The sequence below is a fragment of the Anopheles cruzii genome, chromosome 3, assembly GCF_943734635.1.
Source record: "Anopheles cruzii chromosome 3, idAnoCruzAS_RS32_06, whole genome shotgun sequence".
Lineage (NCBI taxonomy): Eukaryota > Metazoa > Arthropoda > Insecta > Diptera > Culicidae > Anopheles > Anopheles cruzii.
The window spans coordinates 83,916,355-83,943,271 of NC_069145.1; the positions used below are offsets into that span (position 1 = coordinate 83,916,355).

At 49.5% G+C, this 26,917-nt stretch overlaps 1 protein-coding gene across 1 annotated transcript in view; it reads left to right on the forward strand.

The window, feature by feature from the left end:
- LOC128275204 (CUGBP Elav-like family member 2) overlaps window positions 1–26,339 on the forward strand; it is a 170,225-nt gene extending 143,886 nt beyond the window's left edge. The window contains exons 5-10 of the mRNA XM_053013619.1: window positions 13,843–14,021; window positions 19,384–19,675; window positions 21,284–21,460; window positions 23,261–23,290; window positions 25,370–25,528; window positions 25,821–26,339. Coding sequence (XP_052869579.1) covers window positions 13,843–14,021; window positions 19,384–19,675; window positions 21,284–21,460; window positions 23,261–23,290; window positions 25,370–25,528; window positions 25,821–26,092 — 1,109 coding nt within the window. The 3' untranslated portion in view covers window positions 26,093–26,339. The remainder of the gene's footprint in view (window positions 1–13,842; window positions 14,022–19,383; window positions 19,676–21,283; window positions 21,461–23,260; window positions 23,291–25,369; window positions 25,529–25,820) is intronic.
- The last annotated feature ends 578 nt before the right edge of the window (window positions 26,340–26,917 follow it).

Below are 26,917 nucleotides of genomic sequence, written 5' to 3' on the forward strand. Positions count from 1 at the left end.
GGAGTGTTGTTTGCCATTTCGTTCCAGTTATGGCTTTATTACGATTGTGGTAACTACTGTAGCCGGTCGGTCGGTCGAATAATGATTATTATGATGTCACGACGCCTAGCCGAAGGACCGTGTTTAATGCAAATACATCTTGGTCTGCGCAATCACATTAAGTCGGATGTGATGGACTTGAGTGATTATCGAAAGGATTGCGCCGCGATCATCTTCAAATTAACTCGTAAACAGAGCTCGTAATCGCCTTCGAATTATTTGTTTGCTGCGCGTGCCAATGCTATGTTTTAATTTTGTGAACTATTTTCACACACAAAATAGCGCATTGCTGCAATGTTCGAACCAAGCTAGGCATGAGCCGTTCGTGGGCTGTGCATTCCAGTCCGTCCGAAATTCTCCGTCGGTCACCTTCCGGTGGTTTGTGACTCCGACCGATCTGCCGAACTACACTAAAAAGCACGCAAAAGCACCGACCGACCGAGAGGGAGGTGGCCTTTTGAGGGTACTTTTGAGCAAAAACCATCATAAACACTGCAATAAAACCGACGATAAAGCTTCTCCCGAGCGCCGAAATCTTCCTGCAAAGGGAAAAACGCATTAAAAAATAACATCCCGTGTCCAGTCACTTCCGCCGCGCCGCACGGCTTTTATGGGCCAGCGACGCGTTGACACTTTGCGCGCCGCGCCACTTTGTGGGTCTTGGTGGCTCCGTCACCGTTGTGTGTAGCAAGTGCACGGGTCATAAAAGTCATGCTACCATCCGCGGACCCTCTCTTCACGCCGGTCACAAACTTCGTCCGGGGCACACCGTCGGAGTCGTCGGACAGGCAGGCGGGCTTGTGGCCATTTATTTGGCCGCGTTTGATGCGACCAAGCCAAAAATTTGCCACCTCAATGGTTCGCTTCTTCGTTCGCTTCCAACCACCTCCCTGGGGCCGGTCCCGTCCCATGCATGTTGATGATTTCTTCGAGTGGACCACGACCACTGTCGGGTGGTGAGGTGGGATCGGTACACGGACGGTGTGTGGGCACGCGAAAATCGCGTCCAAAACCATTAAAGTGTGTGTCGGCGGTGAAATTAAAAATTATGAAATATGCAAATCTTAAATGGAGTCCAACGTCCGCCGCCGCCGCTGCTGGAGTCGAATATATTTAGTCGGACGGGAGTGTCCGCGCACCGCAAGCGACAAGCGTCCCGGGATTATAATTTACCGCCGCTGAATGCAAGTGTTCGAATTAAAATATTGAAATGTATTTCTTGTTTGTCTGTCCTCTTGTGGCGGACGATAAAATAAAAGCGGCCGGGCTCGGTGTTTTGGGAGAGACATTTATGGCTGGCCGATATTGCAAGGGAACAATCGTTTTATCAAACTTCTGCGGACGTTAATGTTGCATTGTTGAGTTGTGTGAAAGATGTGAGATTTATCGCATGTTGTACCATGTTTTTTACCACATCATATCGAGCACAAAGCTTAATATTAAAGTGGGCTCTTCAAAGTTTATTTAAAAAAACTCATAAAATGATGCATCTTTACTTCCAACATTAAATCAACAAAAAAGCTGTCAAACATTTCAATAGAAACTTACGTTCTGTGCTGCGCTACCAACCACTGTGTGGCGCATGGAAATGACGAATGACTGTGACGGTGCATTCAAGTCTCTTGCCGCACGTTTAGCCTTTGAAAGTCTGCTCCCGGGGGGAGGCAACCAAAGGGTCACAATGCACACCACCGCCACCCATAAACCACATCGCAGAAGCAGCCCGGGGGCGGCGGCACATACGGTATGCAGAAAGAAATCAAACACCAAAACCGGCGGGGGTGACCTACCGCGCCCGAAAAGGGAGCCACAGAGCCGTGCCCGAGGTCCGGACGCGGACCTCGGCCTTTCTTCAATTCCGAACACGTACGCAGTAAATTTGACGACACGGAATGTTGAAAAAGCGCCACTTCTTTCCGTCCTTCCCGGAGGCGGATGAGAAAGTGCCCCCGAAGCCGTGTGCCTCCTTCTCCCACGGCGGCCGGGGTTTTTGAGGCCTTCCGTCGGCGGGATTCTTTTTTTTTTTTTGCTGACGCAAGAGCACACTGGACCGAAGGAAGGACGGTTTTATGGCGGTTGTCAAAATTATACTAACTTTGGTGATTTCTTTTTTTGTTTCTCTGTTAGGCCACAGTCTCTCGGGATTTGGACGTGGCGCTGTAGTGAGTAATCGAATTGGACTGCGCTGCGCTGTTCCGGCGGCTCTTTGGTGGTGCCGGTTTTTTGTATAATTTTATGTCAACTCTTGAATACGAAAAATGGTGTGAACACTTTGGAAAATGTTTTTTACGTTCCTTACGAAACTCAACACCGGTCAACGCTCTACCGAAGAGATATTAACTCGAACTGTTTCTTGATTTCATAAAACCCTTTATTTTGAATCTCACGGCGAGTGCATATTCAAGAGATCATTGACATGTTCCATACACTCGGCCCCTTTGAGTAAAGCTATGCTTCAGTCCTTGTTCCAGCATAAGGCCAACGAGAACACGTGAAACAAGACAAAATGGCGTCAAGCTGAGGGGATCACTGAAATGGTATTCTTTTGCTAACAAGCGGGCGTTACTTGGCTGCCCGGTGATGCCGTCTTGATGAGAGCTAAATGGAATGCAGCTCGCTTTGTATTGTCCCGTCCCCTTGGTGGCTGGATTGTTGTGGCCCTGCTTGCTAAGGCCGTCTCTTGCAACTTCAAGAAGCGTCCCCCATGTCATTTGAAGCCATTTTTTGTGTCGCTTCCTTTACGACAATCGGACGGGGATGGGTCATGTTTTTGCATAAGAATACCCTACGATTACATCCGAAGCCGATTGCAGAAGAGTCTGGTGGTCGGGAATTCCGCCGGAAGGGCGACCGTGCATAAATTGCATGCTTGCGATAATAGCTTGTGAAACTGGAAGAGAAGTTTGGTGTATTTCTTCGCACTCTGTTCGACGAAGCGTGTCTGCTAACATGATAAGCCGCGAGAAATCAGAGAGTCTACTTCAATTTGTATCACTCAGTTTTCTGTCTGTTGTTGCACATTTGCAGTCCTCTGCACATTGCTGTCTGTCTCAAGGAAAAGTGTGCATTTCCTTGTCATTGTCGTTTGGAGTGATGAAGACTATGATGATGCTGGATGGTATTGATTAATTGATAATTAATTGGTATTGGTATGGTATTGATGATTAATGGTATTAATGGGAAAGACGTAGTTATGTACACGATAAAGTTTTCTCCGTCCGTCTGCAGTTGCCGTACGCGTTATGCGAACATATGGGAACTTCTGGCATTATGTAGCGTTCCGAGCAATCGATCATCTTTGGCTCCCAAATCGATTACCATTACAATGAGTAATTTTTGGAGAAACTTCGTAAAGAGCCACAGCTCGTTCACTGTAAATAACAACCCAATTTTTTGAGGAAAAATGCAACATGATAGCATACGGAACACGATTGACCCGGTTTAAAAATGCTATCTTCCCTTCGTGAGTACGGACCGACAAAAAACCTGTCCGTCGTTGTACAGAGCGAAAGATAAAGTGCGATACAACATTGTCTATTGTGTGCAGTCATGTTTCGGGCCCTTTCAAGCTGATGCTATGTTTAAAAGGAAGTCTGGAATACGGGACCGACGAAATAAATTGCTGATCCATCAGCCGAACAGAGACATTCTGTCTCCTCCCGGCGGCTCTTGGTGCTCATTCAAGCAAAAGAAAACAGCACTTTTGCTGCCGTAATCAGGACAACAATGCCGTCGACTGCAGCAATAGAATGGAACCGATGCAACCGAAGAATGAATGGATGATGAACTAGAAAAAAGGGATTTATGAGCAGCTGAGCAGCGGAAAGCATTTCTGTATAGAACCATGTTGCTCTTTTAGTTCCAGTGTACGGGTTATTAGTGAAATCATGTTCACTAATGGATATTTGCCCAACAGAACATTTCGTCGGTTATAGCGCATAGCACTTCTTGAACACATTTTCGGAAACACAGAATTTTATTATTTTGTTACGTGTACGTGTAGTTCTTGTTTCTCTATCGCCGTCCATTGGCAGTGCAGAGCTGCGAGACGGTTCGGATTTGTCCATTTTGTTCGTCAATTGCCTGTCTGCTGTGCATTTTGCATTCACAACACTCTCTCCTGTAAGCTGCCATTTTGACACCATCTTTTTTTTCGATGCCTTCTACTAACACTTGCCGCTTTGCTCTGGTATGTGCTGGTCGCACATCAAATTTCTCTAGCATCGTAAATGGTGCGCTACGAAGTCCATTAGCGGCAGCAAATCCAGGAATTCAATTCCGTCGCCTGCGCGGCGGCGGCCGGTATGATGCCAATGTTGTTTACTGTCGCCGCACCGTCCCTCGGAGAGGCGGACAAATGCGGCAGCAGCATAGCGATAAGTTTTATGTCGATTTAGCTCAAATCCTTCTTCCACCTACCATCTCTCCGGCGCTCTCTCTGTTGGGCCATCGGCCACGTGGTGTACACATTCCCACAGCCCCATGTTCCAACTGCGCCGTGGTGTTTAACTGCGATGTATGGGTTGATTCGAGAAATCGCAGACCGCCACTTCACCTGGGAATTTCAGCACCTTTTACCGTAGCGCCAACCCAAAGTCTGTCAGCTTCGCCGCTCCGTATGCTCCAATCGAGGGCAGAGCGCCGCCCGACGCAGGCAAAACGTTTTCGCCACGCCACCGATGCCGTCGGTGGTTGGGTCGCCAATCGGTGTCACTGGTGCTCGCGGGCGCACCGTTTGCACAACGGGGCTAAACTTAATCCATTAACACCAGTACAAATATTTCTGTAACTCTAAATCAATTAGGTTCCATCATGCGCGCTTAGCCTGCGGGGCCATTCCGACGGGCTGGCAAAGCAACAACATTCTGTGCTTCGAAACTTACCCTGGCGACGGCGGCCACGAAGGATAAAGTAGTAATCTCTTTCCCGGCTCGTCCGCAGTCTTTCGATGTGACACAGGAACTCCTTTTTTAATAAAAGGACAGTAAGCTGATTGGAACAGTATTTTTTCAACACGCGCTCTTTGGGCTGTATAATCAAATAAGAAGATGAAACCAGTAGTTCAATAGCTTTTTTCCTAAAATATTTTTTTTAATGTAGATCAGTTAAATGATGTCCTGAAAAGTTTGTGAAAGGTGCTTCCGAAAGAGTACGAAAAAAAAAGCTTGAAAAGACATTTCAAAACGTTAGTAGCGCATAAAAATCCTGTTTGTGGCCATGACGTAGGGAGAAAAAAGGCATCTTGCATTGAAATGCTGTACGCTGGATGCCTGGACTGGTTCGTTCGCAATGTAACCGGGGCCGGATAAACATGCTACAAACCAGTGGCACGCGCACGGACTTGTCGTCATCCGTCGCAAATGAATTCAACAACTAATAATTTTGCACTCCGTAGAACGGTGGCCCGGGCAAAATGGTCCTGTTCTGATGGCGGTTTGGGGAAATTAAAATGTGCACTGACATTAAAAATAATATTTTATACAAGGCCAGGCATGTTCTTTTCCATCCAACCATCTGCCCTGTCACGATCGGGCAACACTACAGGAAGTGGTCTGCGTGTATGTGTGTGGCTGTGTGTCTGTGGTGGCAACCGATCCATGAAATCCGTCCAACTATCCTGGGCGGATGCTGGAAAACTTTAAGTACGACTACGTGATTTCTGGTGCCCTCTCGGCGGTGGTCGCACTTCCCGATGTGCTTGGTGCTCTCGCTGGACTGGAATGCATAAAGAATATTAATTCCATCCAGTGGGACACTGGAGAATGTTCCGTGCCACTAGCACTACTATCGCGCTGCTGGTTCGGGCATCTTTACACCGCTCTCGGTGGGCTCTCGGTGTGGCGTTGGCAAAATATGGGGCCACTGTTGCTCGCCACCACCATGTCACCATCCGGTGCTTCCTTTGGCGCACTTCTTCCACGCTTTAGCCCTCTAACCTTTGGCGCTCGCAGTACAATTATGATTTTACCCTTTGCGGTCTATTTGGCCGCGGGGGCTTCCCCAGCGTGCGCGCCGTTGTCTCCTGCTCGTTCACAAGATGCGGTAATGAATGAATAAGTGCGACGTGGCAGTTGCAGTGCGCCACCACAGTGCTTATGCAAATCCTTTCCCCGATTTGCTCTGCTGGCCGACGAGGATAATGATAGTGCGAAGTGAAAAAAAAACAACAGAAATAAGTATAAAACACGCGAGAGATTTCGAGCAACAGAAATAACAGAAGCTGGCTGACTGGCCTGGTGGGTACTTTCGGGAAATGCAATTCAACATTTGCTGCAAGTAATGGTCGCATTATTTGTTGCGACCAGTGTATTTAATAAAATCTTAGCTCTATTACCCTGCACCAGTGTGTGACGTCAATGATTGTTGTTGAACCTAGACATCAAAATTCCTCACCCAATAAATACGGTTGACGGTTCTCCGAATTCAGCACCGAACCGTTTATTTGCTGGCAACTGATTGATATTTAGTTCGAAAGTTTTAATGAGTTTGCTCCGGAAGGGACCAACTTCTGCCGGAGCCTTATTTGATACAAATATTTACACGGTACCTATGATGAGACCTAGTTTACGAGCATAACTACGTATCGATCCTGTCGTGCTTTTGGCGAGAGCAATTTATGTATTGGCCATTGCGCCATTGCACAGTGGATCATGCACTGCGATTAGTATAAGGTTGGACCAATCCACCGTACTTTACGGACCCTTTAAACTCAAATTAATTAAAGTGGTTGTCGTCCATTAGCTTGTGTTTCGATAAATGCACCATAAAATGCATGTTGGATTTTTTTCTTGTTAAAGTACAAGAAATTCTGCTCACCCTCCGAATGTGTTCGACCATCAAATGCGCTTTGAGGACATTAGCAGAAAACTAAACGACGATGATAAACGATTAGCATTGCCGTTTGTGCCCTCGCCGAATGGAATGACTGCAATGTCTGGAGCATTGCCACTGCAACATCCGTTGCATTAGAGCATTGTTGTGTGCCCTCTGGCCATTTAGAGTGCGGTGCACGGTGTTGTGTGTAACTCAGAAAGAGGCCGTAAAATTTGATTGGAATGACGCTGTTTTTACAACTGCCCCCCGGCCGGGTCGGTAGGGCCTGTGCGCTGTATCCTTGCGCGGCCAACGGTTGGCGTGAAGCGCAGAATATTAGAAGGCCCGGCGCATGTGGTTTTAATTAGATTTTAACTGCCGCTACCATTAGGAGAAAATCGCACCACTCGAAGCAACGAAAAGAACGATCCACTGCATTTCTAGTTCTGATGCTCTGCCATGTGCCACGCTAGGGAAAGATAATATTTTCTATTGTTTTTGCTTGTGGGAATCGCACAATAAAATATTTAACCAGAATAGAAACGTGCTTTGCTCTGTTTCGTGCCCATAGCAAATGTTCGTCTTGGAACATGGTTCCGTTTTTTGCGCGCCGATGCGTCGACGACCCATCGACGGCTCATTGTGTCGGCGATAGCCAATCTCTTGGTATTGAAATTTATGGCCAATTTATGCCACAGCATGGCAGATTCGTCGCCGGCTTCAGCGGCGCGTGAACGCAGACGATGATCCCATGTGTCGGGCCGGCTTCCGTCGAAACCACTAAACTCTAGCCGCCGCCGCCGCCGCCATACGAGGACAGAGTTCTATTTTATGCAAGGCCCTTTTTTGTGAGTGAATAGATGTCAGTATAAATCTTTCTATCACCTACCACCACCCGCCCACAACCCACAGCCTCACAAAACAATCTCCTTCCTGCGCCGCGCTAGCGAAAAGTAAACTTGGAGTTGAGCGAAACTACAAGGACCCGGACAAGGACGAACTACTTCATTTCCCGTGCGTGCGTGTGTCTCGAATTTTCGTCATTGGATAAAAGCCTGAAATGCTTCGCCACAATGCCCGGATTGACCCTTGGATGACCATAAATGAACCAACTCTCTCTCTCTCTCGCTCTGTCTCTGATCCTTGCCGAGATGGCCCGATTGAAGAAGGAAACATTCCCGAAAACCAAGCACAGCTAGGAGACCGACTTCCGATGATGCGGTGACAAAGGCAGCGAGCGAAACCCTCTCCGAACAGGACCGACCTCTCATGAATATAATTCACGTATTAACTTATGCTCGTTTTGGAAACTTCCTGTAAGTAGCGAGAGCGTGCCGGGGCCCCGGTGTATAGAAAAGGACCGAATTTAGAAAGGAAAACATTTCCATGATGTGACCGTAACGCGCGCGCAGAGTGCGAGAGAGTACGGAAATGGAGGGACTTCATCTCGTTGGGCCCAAAATTTATTCGGCCAGAAGATTTTCATTTCTTCAGCACCATAAATTGTGTCCATCGCCCTTTCCGGCGCCCGTCCTAATAGTTTGATCGTACGAGTTTCTTCGAAGTAGATTCCCAGAGGCCAAGTTCCCTGTAATCGACTTGAAAAATAGCTTTCCCTCTCTCTCGGGGAGTCGCTCGGGAGTGATTTGGTCGTCCCGAATTCACATTCATCACCATCCCGGCCCCCGATTAGATGTGTTTATCTGCGCTTAGCCCGAATCACACAAGTTTGGCTCTGGAGTTGGATAGACTTTTTAATATATCATCACCCCGAGCGCCCGTTGGCCGTCGGCGTTAATTACTCGCATTCTGCGATATCATTAGCGTCCATGTTGTGCGTCGTCATCGGAAACCTCAGCTCCGTTCCGCGGTGGTCATCGCAAATTGATTGATAGTCGGGCGCTGGACACAAATATTAATGAGCGTGGCCACACGGTGGTCCTACGTGTCCAGGAGCCAATCCATCGCCCAGGATGAGGCCTCGGCAGCCAGCCACCAAGGTGATGATGTGCTGCGGTGACGAGAGACACTGTTGCATGTTTGCTGTCACCCGAGATGACTGTGCGAGGCTTAATTCGTGTAATTACAACCAATTCTTCTCACATCGCTCACAACAGGAATGTAAATATTTTTCTCCACCAAACACACGCGCCAACGATCGACCGGAAGAGAGCTGATGATGATGGGTTCGTGGGCTGGGGCGCGTTCACGTTCTGTCCCGAGATAGAGCGAGTTGCCAAAATTGACGGAATTCATCCTCCATTTCCGGTCCAGGCCCAGCGTCCCAGCCCCAACGACGTAAATATCGTATGACTGCCGAGGACACGGCCCCCACATGTCAGGGAAGGACAATGGGGCACTCTTGATATCGGGACCGGCAGGAACACCGCCGCCGCCATCACCACCACCATATGGCCACGTATCATTTCGCGATTGTTTGTGTTTATCCTCGTTATTGTTGATTTAAGAGAGGAAAAATCAACTATCGAATAGATCCGCTCTCGCTCTCTGTCTCTCTCCGCCTGTTGGGGGGTTTTCGCCAAGTACGAATGTGGACCTGAGCCCTCATCGGAGAAGCTGTTCACGGGGTCCCTCCCCCCCTCGCCCGGGTTTATTTGACTCGCGCCCGGCTGGTGGCAGATAAAGAGACGACGGCTATACGCGCTGGAAAAGCGCATCGCCCGCGCGGGAAAACAAACACTCACTGATACGCCAACTTTACGGATGATGGCTGCTGGGAAAATATGTTTACTCCTCGTGTGTGTGTGTCTGTGCGCGCGCGTCTGTGTGCCATTGTGTTCTCTGTCGGTGTTTGACTAGGTGTGGGAGCTATGTTCGGTGTGTCCCGTCCCAACAGAGCCTCAGCCCCCACACCTTGACAGTTAGTGCCGTTGCCGTTGGCGGTTGTTTGCACATTTATTATGCTATTGTTCCGCGTCCGCGCGCTCCCCCCCCGTGACGCTGCTTCCGGTCGCTGAAGTAGCAGCCCAGGATGGTCGAGTCGTCGTGTATATATCGCATATCGCGAATTTCTCCACCATTTGTGCGGGGGCTACTAATACCCGAAAATAAACACGCAGCGAGCGGAGGAGGACGTGAGTTGCAGGCGCAGCCGTCGTCCAGCCGACTGGACGAAGTTATCGCGCGGATATGAGATTGTAGGATTTTGACAAATCACTATCGTTATAATTATGGATGAGCTGCTGGGGTGTGCCCGGGGGCTGTATTTGAAGCCCAGCCCCACTCGTACGATGGGTGGCTCCATTTGCCCAACAATGTCTCGCGGCGGCTCGGCTCCCGCTCCGCTGAAGGATGTATTTGATATTCATTTGTTGTGTGCTCCGTGCAAAAATGGAAGGAATGTGTGTTGGTCTATGCTTTTAGCAGCAGCTGCTGCGTGGCCCACCACACAGTTGCCATTAATGGCCCCCAATGGCATTATTGGATAGATGAAAATTGTGTGTGTGCTGTTGACGTGCGGATATTGCAAACTGTACAACTTCCGCGGAAAGCAACGTAACTCGCTCTACTCAACACCTAAACAAACTGCTTAACAAGCACACCTGGTATCGATGTCAGAATGTGCATCTATTTGCGTATCATTATTGCTTCGGTGGCATCGACTGCATCGCCGGAATCGGTAACGTGCTAATTTTCGATTACCGTTTTTGTTGCACCTCAGCTAACGACGCGGCGTTTATTACGTTCGCTCGTTATGGTAACACTAAGCTCTACGGCGGAACGCACCTCATCCATCACCGTCCGTGGCAAATATATCTGGCGCAAAGTGTTTTTTTTACTTTCTGCTTGTTTTTTGTTTCATTTCATATTACTCATTGCTTCGGGGTACGGTTTCGCAAACTACGGCTCACCATGCGTCTCCATGGCAACGGCTGGTTATGTTGGCCCGGCTCAATCAGCAGATGACGAATGATCATTTTGTTCAATTACTTTCTGTTAATTTGGAGGTTTTATATGCAGGCCCCTACTTTGTTACAGGACCAGGGATTAATGGAACGTGGTAAATTTAAATTTACCTCCCATTCACTAAAGATCTATGCGCCAGTTACCGCCTTCCTAAACAGCTTACGGCCGGCTTACGGAAAATATGCGTCGGCGAAGGCGCGCGCAGCCCCTAGGCACGATAATTGAAAACAGGCGAACGTGCACACACATTGTTGCCGAACAAAGACCACCCTTGTGGGAGGTAAAGCACATCGACTTATGTACGTATTCTGTTGAATAGTACCACCATTGAACTCTGGCCGCCGCCGCGTCAATGGCACCGGGCAGGTACAATACGTCAATCCGTCGAGATATGGTCCCTTCAAATGGCGGGGCAGCTGTTGCCAAGTGAACCGGCTGGAAATGCGCTGGAACACAACCGGCGGGCGATACCAATACGTGAATTTTCTTCGCTAATTGCCAATTAGCAGTGTATTAAAAGTTATCCTGTTTTCCGTGTTCGCTTTTTGTCACGCCGCACTATGATGGTTGCTGCCGCCTCCGAACTCCTCTCCACCACGGTCGTGTTTGCATCCCTCAGCGAGAGACGCGCGCTACGATAATGAAAGGATATTGCACGGCTTTTCCGTTGCGGTGGTGGTTTCTGAGAATAGTAAGCGCTAAATAGCGCCCAAAAGAGCGGCTAGGAATGGAACACAAAGCTCCGAATGTAAATCATCGCCGCCCCATATTCGTATCATTATTTCGCACAATCTAAGGGCGTCTTTTGTAAGCGAACTCGGGTTGGCAACTGCACTCTTGAGGGTGCACGTGCAGTTAAACGCCTAACGAGCATATAGAGGTTGGCGATGTGTGTTTTTGATAGATATTCGAACTCCATTTCAATGGACTTATCAGGCTGGTACCGATTGAGCCCATGCTTTAAATCAATTCAATTCGGTGCGTTCCATCTCCATTTGTTGACGGGAAGCTCTACAACCGTTTCCAAACGTAATTAAAGTGCAGCTAGATTTCACGGTCATCTTCTTAGTTCACATGATTAGGTACGACGACATGACATGATACGATTACCGGTGAAGCTGTTTATCCCTGCAAACCGCTACATATTGCTGCTGCACGATATCGTCGTCGTAAACGGATTATCAATGTTTCAGTTATCCGCTTATCCTGACCCCAAACGACACAATGTTATTCTGGGTGTCGTTTGGTGTGCTCTCGGGGGGGGGGGGGGGGGGGGAACTATTGCAACCGAACTGGAATCATGCAAAACATGGGCTGACAATGTGGTTTTCTCCCGCTTTTTTAATCCCCCCCAAGCGACGTCCTTTTGTGCTTTTTCAGATGTTGCCCTCAATGTGTGATGGATGAAGATAATTTAAATACACCCACCAGTCGGGCCAATTATCTATCAGCCGCAACATACGGAGCCTGCTGTTGGAGGTGACTCTTGGCTCGTTGGCAAAATCATTCCGCCACCGTTAAGGAAATTTGTACTTCCTTTCTTTCCTGCGCTGTATTTATTCCGGTATCTCGCCAGGCAGAGGTTTGCATAATGGTTGCCAGCCAGTGTGGAGCTCCTCTTATTATCGTTCCCAAAATGGTACGGTTTTTCTTCTCGAGCAACGCTCGACGGATGTTAGAACAGTTTCGCTGTCGTCCTGCTGCTGCATTTCGGGTGTGCTCCTCGTCTGTTGCACTTCCGGAGGAGGCGCTGCCGTACGGGGAAAAAACCGTGGGTAACACTTGCGACCAGTGCGCACCGTCGGTTCATAATTTATCCGGATTAGACCAACCGGCGGGAGCGAAACTGTTCGCTCGGAGCTAAACAAACAACAGCTTGTGCGGTATAATTTAGCCATTATGAAATTTAGTTCACTCGCTAAAGTGTGCAACACTTTGGCCGGTTTCACGGATCGTTCCTTGAGAAGAAGACCATTGTTTTCTCTCTCTTGTTCACCTCCATATTGCTTATGTTTAAGAGAAAAAAAAGCCGGTAGTTTACTGCTTCGGCTCGACTCGATTGCACCTTTGCTCTCGCAACATTGCGCTTTTCCGGTTTTCTTTTTCGGGCAACATTGCGACGATGATCCTGAAGATGACACTGATGAAGGCAACCTACGCCATGCCCACGTGGGCCGAAGAAAATTCCATCAGAAAGCGCCATTTCTCTTTCGCGCTGTTAAAATTCACTATCAAAACGGACAAATTGTGCCGCACCGGGGCGCACCATGAAGAGCGAGAGGACGCATTCGGTGACGGGCGAATAAATTAACATAAAAAACAACTTTGAATCAAATGAAGTGTGTCGTCCGGGGTTCCTCCGTGTCGCAGAGTTTTGTTCTTGTTCCTGTTCCTTTTCATATACATTTAGATTAAAACTGATAAGTGTACGCAACAACTGGCAACTCAAGCGTGGCGACCGGGGAGAATGCGAACTTTTTGGACCGCAACCGGAAAGCTGATTTAACGGAATGATTTTTTTTTTCGCTTGTTGTTGCGGAAAGCCAAAATTCAGCCTGTTCGTGTCGAAACGTGCGTCGGAATAACTTTCACGCCGGTCTTGGCGGCTGTTGTCGTTTTGTGGCGCCATTTTTGAACCACAAACAAACAACACGCAACGCGAGGGCGAACTTAGGCGGTTCCGGGTGAGATATAAATTTATAAGAGGATTTCATTAGAATTTCTTTTCTTGTTCGTCTTGGTTCGTTTCGAGGGGTGAAACGGAGATCCATTTCGTCGCACCGTTGACTGTTGATTGTCAACCGACGATGTCACGACAAGGATTATCGCCACTAACAAAACGACATCAATACGGTACGGAGGCAGATGTTTCGAATGCTGTGGTTTCATTTCACCGACGCGGGGTAGGAGCTTCAACAAAATGGCTCATTTAACACGCGCATATTCAAATACTGGTCGCCGTCCGAAACGCACCATGCGCCTCCATCGGTGCCACGTGGTCGAATATGAGGGTGAAACGTTTAATAATCTCCTTTCATGGTTTCTTTTATTTCTCTTCCACAGAACGCAAACTGTTCGTGGGAATGCTGAGCAAAAAGTATAACGAGAACGACGTCCGGCACCTCTTCTCGGGCCACGGTATCATCGAGGAGTGCACGGTGCTTCGCGACCCGTCCGGGCAGAGTAAAGGCTGCGCGTTCGTGACATTCGCCACCAAGCAGTCGGCGATCAGTGCGATTAAGGTGAGTAGATTAGCGGACCGACCGGTGGACCTGTGTCTGCTAACCAGGGAAGATTAATTAAATTTCCCCCATTTCGCGGTGGCACTACAAACTATTCCGATCTTTTTCCGAATCAACCGCACGCGTGGCCCATTCGTGTCCGTGTCGGGATAGGAAATTTTCTTCAACCCCCAGTGCACGCGATAAGCTAGCCCCACCGCGGTAACAGTTTCTCACTACAAATTGAGCCTCGGGATGTCGGGGGACGCACACACTTTTCCCGGTCAATGCCGGGTGTCGGTGGTCGCCCGACAATAAATAAATCATATTTGTGTTCGCAACACCGTAAACCACATCGCACAGCCGCGCGCCGCGCGTGTGTGTGTAGCTAGTTCCACCCGGATGCTGGCGTTCCGTGCGAGGCGACGTCTTCCAGAGTGGTGTTTGCCGTTGCTGCATCGCCAATGTAGCTTTTTCCCCGCCATCCAGCCAGCCAGCCAGCCAGCCAGTGCAGCCCGCCCGAACCACAAAGCTGCGATTTGATTTATGACTTCGAAGAAAGGGTGATAACCACCACCTAGCTCGGAACGCGCGGCAAGGATGGTCCGATAGCCGGGGTGTGGAACCGTTAGTGCTGGGTGCATGTAAAAAATGGGTTATTTATTTATCGCTTTCACCACCACCGTACGGTGGCTATCATTTAGTAATGCTGACCGAATTGCGTGGACGAAAGAGGACGCCCGGCGGTGGAAGAAGAGCGGTCGGTGCCCCATGCGCCTCCGTGACCGCCACCGCCGGCAGCATCCGGTTCGATTCGCTCGCACACGCATTACTGGGGCTCGCTGCCATTATTTATTTCGCTGTATCAGTTTAATGGATTCTGCCGATCGTTCGGTTGCCGCCGCTGCTGGGTTGGTAATGCAGGGCGACTAGGGTGGCCACTGGCACATCAGTCAGTTGGTCAGTTAAAGCCAACATCCCCAGCGAATAAGCCGCGCGCGCGTGTTGATTTAAGAGAAATGATGTTACAATTTAACGCATCAATCAATTACTGTGGCCGGTCGGAGCGAAATAAAGAGTGTGGTTCAACGACGCACAAACATACGCCGCAATTAGTGACAATTAGTGTAATGCTATTTTTGCACCATTTTTACTGTGCAGCAACACCGAAACCGCGTGCAAAACATGGACCGCACGAACATCAAAGGATCGATTCTTTTGAGCGTAAAAAGACTCTACAAAATATAAAGACACCCGGGGGCCACGTGTTGGCCGTGTGCGCGCGCGGTGGTGGTAATGGCCCGCCTAAGTGAAATTGAATTAATTGCTGGGGGTTTAATTAAATTGAAAATGGATATTCCTCAAATTTTTCCTGCCCATTGAGTCGATTGATTGGGATTTGGATTTGAGTAATCATCGCCAGATGAGAGCCCATCAAACAGAACCGAGAGGCCGCCCCCGGTTCCTCCGGTCATTGTATTGTGCTGCTGGTCAATTTTTACTCGGAGCCTCCGGATGGATACACACCCCGCGTCCAACCCGGGCAAGGCACGGGAGAGTTTCCCGAATGAAACATAAATTGCATCCACCGCCCCCCGGTGGCCCGATACCGGTTCGGGATGCCGTGAAACAAACGGAAGGTAGAAAGCTGGCGGTGTTTTTAATGATTCGTTATCTGAGCCCCCTCGAACACCCGGCCCGGGCTGATGACCGGTGGCAGGATATGTTATCCTTTTCATGCCGACCTCTCGAATGAACACACAGACGCATCGTGGGACGCGGGCGGCGCAGGGATGCTGCGGGATAACAAACGATTTTATGATTGATGATGTGGAATTAACGATTTTTATGATATTAATCTGTTAGTCGTGGCGGTCGAATGACTTATTACAGACGGCGTGAGCATGGGGGGGTCCAATTATTTTATCATACATCGCACCGTCACGCCAGTCCCGCATGCGTTCCAGAATAAGCTTTAATTTGCTGAACCTTCCCGATTTCAGCTACTGTGTGATTGCATTTTCGGAATTTTATTTTTTTAAACACTTTTGCAAGGTTGCTAAATCAAGGGATTGTAAAACGATTTCGTACAATCATTTTCATCGTATTAAGCTCCTCGCACTTGAACAACGAACGCGGAAACAAGGGACCCGGGAATCGTTAGCAAACGCTTTCAAACGTTTTGTTTTTAAGAATAATCATTAGGAATACATAATGAATCGCGCGAATGATTTTTTTGCGGTATGCTGCGGTAAAATTCATCGTTCCCCAAATCGATGGGTGTGGAGCAGAAAACATCAACAATTTGTGAACTTTGGCCCCCGCTAATGGAGCAAACTGCGCTGTGAGCCAAAGGGCGGGACCCCATTAGGGCGAGCAAAAGCATTACACCACCAGCGCGCAGCATAACGATATGCAAAACATCGATAACAATAATCATCGTTTATGTGATGGTGATGGTTGTTTTTGACAAGTTTGTTTTTTTCGCGACTCGGAGAAGTGCGAAAACCCCACTATTATCAACCTCCGAGGACCACAAAAAACCCTAGCGCCTTGGCGTTCTGCTGCATCGTCTCCTGCAGCAACCGCCGAATGGCAGAGACGATAGAGGAAAGTTTTTGTTTTTGCACTAGTTTGGCGTCTGGAAAATGATGGAAGAAGAAGCACCGGCAATGGTCTGTCCCTTTTTTCTCTGTTCCCACCGTGTAGTAATGTGTGTAATGAAGCTGACTTTGTGTGCGCGGGGTGGAAAAAGTCAAGCACCACAACCGCGCGCCATTCGAAAGCAATGGCATCAATTTCCGGCGCGAAATGCGAGGGACGGACGACGCGGTCGTTATTATTTTTTATTGGATTGCCGGCGGAAGGCGGATCGGCAAAAAAGGCTGTGAGCCGTTCGGAGCGCGATCGTCCCGCTCGCGTGTCACCGATGGTGCTCTCCTTCACGGTGGCGCAACTTGTTACGATTATTTCTTACGACACTCGAATTGGCGCCCGGACGATGAATTCTACATCGCGCATTTACATCGCGCCGTCCCGACTCTGCCTCGAGCCCCGAGAACGAGCTTATAATGGTTGTGTTATTGGCGCAAATGTTACTTTTATTTTTCATAAGATTATAATTATGTACCACTGCCCAGCCCCCGACAACATGCCGCAGTAAAAGTAACGAGCCCCCAAGTCGCCGTCTCGTCAATCGAGTGTCATTAGCAGACCCCGAGGCGCGCATCCGCGCCCAACGCAAAGCGGTTCAGCATTTTTCGGTGTCCCCTTCGCCGGGACCACTTGTCACGGTATGCTAACGAGCTTTTGTTTAGTATCAGAGCTCCCACCCCGCTCGTCGATTCGCGATTAAAGGTGCAAACCCTCCACTGCTTCCTCCCATCTGGCGTCTGCCGGTCTGTCTGTCTGGCTGCCGATTGGTGACACGAAAAACACGACACCAACCATCCGACCGACAACACACACGACGACGCCACTGGATCATTAGAAACGAACGAACCGCTCTATGTAAATTTTATGATTTTTAAGCACCGTGCCACAGACACACACACAATAATACTTTCGGTTGTTCGGCGGCGTCGACTATTCCGCTGTGGTACGAGTCTTGGTCCCGAGTCCCTGTGGAAGGAGCGGGCCGGTAACTTTATCCCGCCCGCCGGCCGGTGAAGATGAAAACGTTTCAAAATGACGACGACGGTTGATGACGGCGGCGGCGGTGGTGTGTAGTGCCTCTAGCTGTCTGGCACCTGGAAGGCCGCAGCGCGTGAATGAGGCGCCAGGGAGCAACTAACCGCGCGGCCGCGCCGAAAGTACCGCCAACTACCATTAGGAATAATTCGGCAAGAAATTAACACTCACATTCGCCACTGCGTCACCGTCGCCACCGGCCACGTGTCGTTGCTTTCAATAACGGAGAGGGCGACATTTCGAGCGTTTAAGTATCATCTAAAATAATCCTTCATTGTCGTTTGTGGGAAGCGACAACACATTAGACATAAAAGGTGCCGCGGCAATGTTTTGGGTGGTTTCGAGGTGGTTTTTAAATCGTTTTACATAAACCAAGCCACCAAGGGAAAGTTAAGAAACTCGAGGAAATAGTAACGGAACACGGTAAGAGACTGATGAGAAGCTTCCCATAGATCGGCTTTAAAACATGTTTTGTACTCCGATTAAGTTATCAATCTATCCTTAAACATGATGGAAGTTTACAGTTGATAATGATTAACATAAACATGATGAAAATTGTTTTCTAATCCTTCTTGGTTCCCTAAACCGCAGGTCTACCCCTTGGGAATCGGACTTTTTTTTAAGAAATCAAATGTGTATGTCCCATCTCTCTTCTAAATCGTGGATTCCCGGACGAAAGAATTGTTCGTCTTTTGAAGCAAACCAATAAGTCATCCAATTTTGGCTTCCTCGTAGGAAACGAAGTGCTGCTCAGCCAATACGTGTCGCATCGATGAAAATGAATGATATTCGGAAAGAACCAAGTCTGGTAAATCCTGTGAGGGGATGGCAGCTTACAGCCAAGTGATTTGATGGTATCCTGAACCAGTTTTGCTTTGTGGGTCATGGAGGCGCCAGGTTAAACCCCACCTGGCGCCTCCATGCGCCGACGACAAGATACGACATTCTAGTCGTTTTTCGATCAATGCATAGTTCAAATTGATCATTTGTTGTCAGTAGCGATTGGAAGTAACAGTTTCACCAGGTTTTAGGAGTTTGTGATGCATCACACTTTTCTGTCCCATCAGAAAGTCCTTTTTTGGTGTCCTCCGGTGTTTTTAGTTGTTAAGTCAAAATTGCCATTTTTATTTTTTTTAACCACTCAAAGCACTGCGATTTTACAAAAACAAGCTTCGACAATCATTTGATGTGATTCTGTAGCAGTTTTCTTCAGCAGGTAGCAAAAAAAATAATAATCCCTGCAAAACGTCAGGCACAATTGTTAACCTGATCTAACCCTTTCAAAGATCGGTAACTGGTAAATGCAGAAAAAATCATTAAAAACAGTACCAGAGCTGCGCAAAAGACTTGACCCAACATTAAGATCACGTTGAAGATAGAGCACCCATCGGTTGACTAGCTTTAGTGGGGCAATCCTTTTTAGAAAGAAAAAGCTAGCTTTTTACCACTGCGAATGCGAAAGTCAGCAGACCATCAGATGGATGAATCAGTTGCTAAAGTTCAAACAGATAACACTACCAACGTCGATTCGTCTCGCTTTTTGTTTGCGATACTCTCGTTACATTTTCCTTTCGGCACTTTGCTGACTCACAGCCGGAGCGAGAAGCCCCAATGATCTTCGCATCTATCCTGCCCATATCGAAGGGTCCTTTTGAGTGATACGTTTTCTTCTTCCATTTCGTTTCCATTGTAGCAACTGCACCAGAGCAAAACGATGGAAGGCTGCTCGGCGCCACTGGTCGTGAAGTTTGCCGACACGCAGAAGGAAAAGGACGCCAAGCGGATGCAACAGATGCAGTCGAACCTGTGGAACATTACCGGCATCAATCAGCCGATTACGCAGTCGGTAACGCCCCTGACCGCGACCGCCCACCCGAACCCACCGCAGCAGCAGACACCGTTCCTAGCGGCCGACGCCATCTCCCCGCCGATGACGCTGCTCCAGCAGCTGCAAGCCGTCGCGCAACAGCAGCAAATCCTGCAAGGTGCGTTACGCCGGAGCATCCCCGATGGGTGAATCCCCGCCGGTTTCTGACGAATTACTTACCGAATTGAAAGTCACGCACGGCGCCGCTCCTCTGGGAACGAACGGGGAGCTGTGCCCCGGTGTCCGGACCGAGGCATATGTATTTGAATAATGTATTTCACTTTTCTGACGGCCTGCGCGCCGAGCGTGAAAAACATGAAACTCTACTTTTAGTACTCGGCGGCGGCCACGGGAAGAAGATTAGAGTGCTACCGTTTTTCCGCTCTTTCCATCGGATTTGGACCGTTTTTGGAATCGAGCTCTCGGGAAGAGGGGCCACTACACGCAGGATATGGGATGCATGCCCTCAATTATCTGCCACCAAAAGCCCCAAAGCTCTGCTACTAAATCAACCTTTACCGGGCCGGCGGTCAGCGACCCAATCTTTGCCTAATGTCCCGTGACCAGTGACAGCAGGTTAATCAAACAAATCATTCGCCTTAATCGATTTAATCCACTAGGCGGCACTATAATGAACAGCCGTCGTGGCCCGTCGTAACCAACCGAACCCCTCCCAAAATGGACGGTTCTCGGTTACATAATTACCTGTTTCTAAATTCCTTTTTGCCCGCCGGGCCCGAAAAGGACGACCGGCCAACGAACCAACCGTCGGCGTAGGTCGGCGCACACAGAGAGTGTAGGGTGGTCTACATTAGTGGCGCAAAAGGCGCAAAATGAGGCCCAGCCTGGTCCGCACCGGGTCGGTACGGTAGCGGTTGGTCGGTGGACCTTCATTAAAACAAGGCAATTGCTGAAAGCTGCTCAACAGCAGCACACTGCTTCGGTGGTGGCGTAGCGGCAAATCAGTGCCCAGCTCTCTCCTCTCACTATGACCGCTCGCGTCGACAGGACCCAACGGGGAACACACAGGAAGGAACCGGAAGGGAACACAACGTAATGTATAGCAGTCATCAAAAGCCCGTCGCCTCTAAATGGGAATTAGAAATGATTTAATATCCTCTGCGTGTCCACCGACCGTCCGGGGTTGTCCGACAACTCCGACGGGCAAACTCGGGCTTGGGTTGTACGATCGACCCAAGTGAAGCAGGAGTTGTTTTTAAAGAAAAATCCTTACAAACTGTTTGAACGGAACATTCACTGGTCACTAGCACATCCTCCAAGAGGGCCCCGGTGCTACACACCATTTTGTCACCGGTGTTCAGCCTTGAGCCCTCCGTCGCCAATGTCGTCGCACCAGTTTTTCGCTGTTCAATGGATCATAAATAAACGAATTTAACGCCCGTCACGCACGTGCACACGCGCAGCCGGCGGCCGGCCGTCTCAAGAACGCTCTGGACACGGAACGTGCGTGACGGAATAGGTGACCACCGGGTCGAGGCTGGCACCAGCAAGTGGCGTCTCACATCGGAAGGAAAGAAACCCTACCGCTTGGTACCGTCGTTGCCACCGCCGTTTAGCAGATCGTGACGAAGATGAATGGGTTTTCGGGGAGGTTTTGCGTGGATGATTGTGTTCCTAGAAGGATTAGCTAACGGTACTGTTTTCTCTCGTTGCTCGCTCGGAAACTCACCTACGGACGCGCGGATGGATGGATGGCCACACGCAGGACTAAGCGCACAGACTGACACGAGCTCCGCAACTGCCGCCGCCAACCTTCTGGGACCTCTTTCGATGCAGAACCTGGTGACGCTGGCCGCAATGGCGCAACCGTCGCTGCAAACTGCGGCCGCAGCAGCTGCCCAGACACCGGTCTCGGCCATCAGCAATGCAGCGACATCCTTGTGTAAGTATCCTTGCTGCAACCGACGACCACCGACCACCGGCACCGGCACCGGGTGATTGACGCATAATGGGGGCGATGCATTTTTCAGTGGAACTGTGCCTCGGGTGGCCGCGGACCCGATTTGTCGGCATCATTTATGCACCGTTTTAGTGTCGTAATTAACGCCATTCGGATCGACGTTTGGCGCAGTGCCTCCGGTTCTTCCGACGGAAGAAGAACACCCGATGCGCTTTATTTGTTAATGTTTTGTGCCACAAATACGCAAAATATCGACCCGAGAGAGAGAACGCCAGTGAAGCACCGTGAAAAGTGCAGCGCCGTCTAGTCGTGCATAGTTTATGCCATCGGGAGGGTTTGCCTAATCCGGCTTAATCCTCCACCGAAACGACCCGACCGGGGATCGGTGAGCGATAAACGTAAAGAGCCCGCTCTAAAGTCTGAGAGTAAAGTTTGCACTAGAGTTCTTAAAAAGTACCGTCCGGCCAACTTTAGCCGCTGGCTGGGGATGCGTGCCTCGGGTCCTGGAAAATGGATATGATTATGATACAACTTATACCACCCCGCGCCATAGAGGATCAGTTCGCAGCCAGTTCGTCCTGTCGGCCGGGACGGCTACACAAATAATCCCGCCACATCCCGAGTGGCGTGAAGATCCTTCTTCAAGTGAACATTACGATGGCGATGGCCACTCCTCGGACGGCGCTCCCCCCTTGGGTTGTGTCGGCCGGGGAATGGGCGATGTATAACTTTTTACGACAACGGTTCCGTTGCGGCCGGTCGAATATCAATCCGCCGCTTCCGTGACTCCTGTCCGGGTCCGGGCGGCTCCTGTCCTCGGGGTCGCCGAGTGCGCCAGATGGGGGCGCAAAAAAGGAAAATTAATATCGAAGGCGCGCTCGTGGAAATTGACGAACACCGGTCGGAACGGTCGAGCAACAAAATCATAGCACACCAACACCACCAACAACAATGTCCCATTAAAACAGTCGTAAAAGTTATAAAGATGAACGATTTTACTTTTATCTGTTTTATGGCTTCTTCACCTGTGCGCGGGCGCTCTAGGCCTCCCGGTGTATTCCACAGGGTCCGTTCGACTTCCGTGCCGGGATGCATCGTCCCCCCGTCCCGCCCTTTGGTGCTGGAAAGCTTGTTGCCTGTTGCCAGTAATGGACGATCGCAATCATCCTCGGTTCCATAAAAGTGCTCCTTGTCGAGGCAATAAACGATTTTATGATCACACCGAAATGGATTCGCCAACTGGTGGACTCGCCCCAGCGCCGCCATCGGGACCGGCTCTTGCAGGCCCCGACGGAATGGGACAGTGTATAGTCCGAGCCCGGGCGGGCCTCCCCTCTTCCTGCGGGCTAGAAAACGGGCCCTAACTCGACGCGTACCTGCGCGTAATATTAAATTAAATTAGTGTCGATTTCTCGAACCCTTCATGAAAATCGCGTTGGCGTGAACTTGCCCCGAAAATGGGGGCCAATGGCCGGCCAACTGGGCGTGAATCAAGGCGTGAAGAGGAACAAATTAATTTCGCATTCCCTTCAGCGCCACTTCCGGAGTTTTAGGGCCTCTTTTCTAGCATTCCCCGAGCACAACCAACCGGCCGACCCTTCCTTCCGGTTCATGGTGTCTCATCAATCCGTGTCTCTCTCTCTCTCTCTCTTTTTGGCTCCATCTCTTCTTGGCTACCGTCACCGTCATCAACGACCAACATCCGCGATTGTCCATTCTGTGTCACGAACCCACGCGCGCACCCTTTAAACTGTTCCGCCTTTTCCCGATCTCCTCGCACAGCCAGTCTATTAGGGAAGACAGCGACGTCAGGTGAGCCCCACTTCCGTTCTGCAACCCCCGAATGCCACCGGCTTTTCTTTCCTGGACTGGGTCTTAGTTTTCTTTGCATATGCGTTTGTGGCTGCTAACGGTTGTGTTTCCCTTTTGTATACGATATTATACGACGCGGAGTGTTTACTTTGTTCTTTTACTTTACTACTGTTTGTTCGCCTTCGGTAGCGCTTTGTGGAGTTTTATTGTTTCTCTTATTTCCAATCCAAGCTTGTTCGGAGGGAAGCATTAACCATTACCTATTGCGTGTGTAAGTTTGACTTGCGTGTAGATTTCTGACAGCATCGGTGCATGTAACCCGTTTCCTCCGAGTGTGCTTTTCTTTCTTCTGATATTTTACCGTCATTAACCAGTTTGGCTTACGTTTTGGATAACAATTATAGTCTTAAGCGGGTGTGCAATATGTTTTCGGACAACATTACATCCTCCACAGAGCAACAGGGAGAGAGAGAGGAAGATTGCATGGCCATAGTATTTTGCAGACTTTCCACGCTTCACCGGCGGCAGCAGTAGAGTGTCTAATCTAATTCGAATTTTATTAAATGTAACGACGTCCACCACTCACACACACCAAACCAGTTCCGGGTGGCCAGCAAGGATGAAAATTTAATCATGTTCCGCCGGCACCACAAACCCTTTTAAAAGTGTTGAAAAATTAAAACGGTAATAATTATTCGCCCGCGCGCGCTGCCCTCGCGCGTCCACGCACGCGCATCGTTTATGCGGCTGTAAAAAGGTAAAAGTGAAGCAAATTGCCGTTTCTGTCACTCACGATACTGCATCGACTGCGAGGCTTAACGAGAACTACCGACTCAATGGTTCGGCGGACAGGATGTGTAAAGTATAACTCGATATAAACCCGGCCTGATTGCCTGTGGGAAGCCCCGGCATCATCACCCGGCTCGCACAGTTGCACCGGCCGCCGATCCGTCATAAAATGTGTGTGCCAAAGGATCCCCGAAGCGCGCCTGTGCGTGGTGTACCCCGGTGGTTGCATATGATGAGGGGCGCACACGACACGATGCGCACTCTTCACCGGCCGCGCTCGCACCACACCACGTGTCGTCGTACACCGCAGTGCTGCGGTGCGAAAGGAATGACCACTCTCGCTAAATGAGTGGAAAAACGCGCGGAAACTTCATAAAAATTTAATTAGCTTGCCGTACGGGGCGGGTGTGTCCCCGGTTTTCGGTCGGATCCGGACGAACTGCAATCGACGCGTGATTCGGTCGATATCACGGGGGCGCGCATCAGAAGCAGAGACTGTGTCCACTCGAATGATAAAAGAGGGAGTCTGGCTCAATTCGCGGAATATGTAATTACTTTGCCCCGTTGTTTAGAACCTAATGCAGCGTTAACGCGAGGATAATAAATTAATTTGTACAATATTAACAAGGTTACACGCACATCCTTGTTCCGAGCAGTGCGCACCAATCACTATCGGACCGGGTAGCACTACTGAGTACTCTGGTTTCAAACTAACCTACGCTGAGTGTTTAACGCATGGACCTTAATATCGAGCAGTTCGATTTTACTTCCAGCTTTTTCTTTATTTCTTAACAGCTCAATAATAGTTATGTACATGCAATGAGACACATAAAACATGAACATAAAATAGCATCAAATAATTATTCAATTAACTATTGAACAGTAGACAACGGTTGAGTGCATGTTGAAATGTGAATCTTTTTCGTAGCTTCGTTGTACTTTCACTACTCTGCCAAACAATATAATCCGTTTGTCCGATTTGTTCGCTCCTTTTTCTTGGTAATGCCTCTCCTTTATTGACGCTTTGTTACTTCTGTTTGTTTTGAATATGCGTTTCTGTTTTTTAAAGTTCTTTCGGAATGATGATATCAATTTTTCGGTACTAAAACTGAGTCGAACGTGTTTGATTTTGCATTTTGCCTGGTTTCTCAGTAGCTTTGCTCAGTCATCGAAAAACAAACAAACAAAAGCCTTGTCACCATCGCATCAATGCTTCTTGTTCACTAATCGAAGTGGTACTCTTCTTTGCGCTTTGCGTTGTCATTTCATCCTCCTTCCGGGCCGGAACAGGGACTACCGGAGCCGAAGCCGCCAGCAGCCTGACATCATACGCCGCCTTACCGCAGTTTGGCTCCGCCGCAGCCACTGCAGCATTCACCCCGACGCCTTTAAATACACCGACGCTAGCGCAAGCGGCGGTGGCAGCCGCTGCCGGAAAGCAGATCGAAGGTACGTTTGCATGGCCACGCCGACACCGCCGACCGCGCCTGCGCACGGCCGCAGCTTAAGATTTCACCCGATGCTTGCGAATGTGGTTTCGCGGCTTTCGCTAGCGCAAAATACTACTCCCCGGATGGGTGGACAGCAAAGACTAGTTCCGGATTTTTCTTTTTTTGGTTTTCGTGGCACATCCGATCTCTACATTCAAAGCGGCGCCCCCTGTCACCGTGGGCCAAGTGTTAATTCATGTTTTTGTGTCTTTCTGCTCTCTCTTTCGGTCACCCATCATGACGCGCCACAGGACCGGAAGGTTGCAATCTGTTTATCTATCACCTGCCACAGGAATTCGCCGATACGGATCTGGCGTCGACGTTCCTTCCGTTCGGTAACGTTGTGTCGGCGAAGGTGTTCATCGACAAGCAGACGAACCTATCGAAGTGCTTTGGTTTCGTGTCGTTCGACAACGTGTCGTCGGCCCAGGCCGCCATCCAGGCGATGCACGGTTTCCAGATCGGAACCAAGCGGCTGAAGGTGCAGCTGAAACGCTCGAAGGACGCCTCGAAGCCGTACTAGGAGTTGGAACAGCTGGCGGCAACAGTGAACGCGCGGCTCCTCCGGTGCTGTGCCGCTGCCGTCGCCACCGCCACCGCCGCCACCATCATCGCAAGCGCAACAATCAATCGACGAACCATGGCCAACACTAAGAACCACAGCATCATCACCACCATCCCCCCAACTACCACCACCACCAACGACCTCTTGTTCAGCGGCAGTTCCACGGTCGGCCAGGGAACGAACAAAGTCACCAGTCCGTCCTGAGGAAGGCGAATCCGGACTGCACTGGTTCACCGTTCGTTCCTCCATCCGGTCCGGTAACGTAGAGGGAGAGAGCAGCAGCCCGCACATCATCACGCGGGCACCACGCGGGATCTCCAGAACGATCACCGAGAGAGAGAGCTACTGGAACATAAATGTTATGTTTTGATTTTTCGGACTGCAATGCGCAAGCTAGCATATCTCAGTTTTTAGTTCGTCCCAAATCCTTGTTTGACGATTGTAACAGCGAGTTACCGAATGATCGCCCAGACAATGGCGATGTGTGGTTTTGCACGTCTTAGCTTAGTGTTCTTACTGGCGGCGGTAAAGGCTGAGGCAGTTTCAAACAAAACGTTGTAGGACAACGAACACAGAGGCCATACGAAGAAGGTGAAAGTTAGTTATTTTTGCAAACTCATGCAAACCAGCTTTTGAGGCACAGCTTGTGCGAACCGACGACTGGTGGTTGGTTTGATTTTGGACTGCTTTTCGAAAGAAAAAGATAACTGTTTTACCACAATGCTTACGATCCGCATAGATCTTTTTTTTTTTTTTTGGCCATGAGTCCCACTCATGGAACGC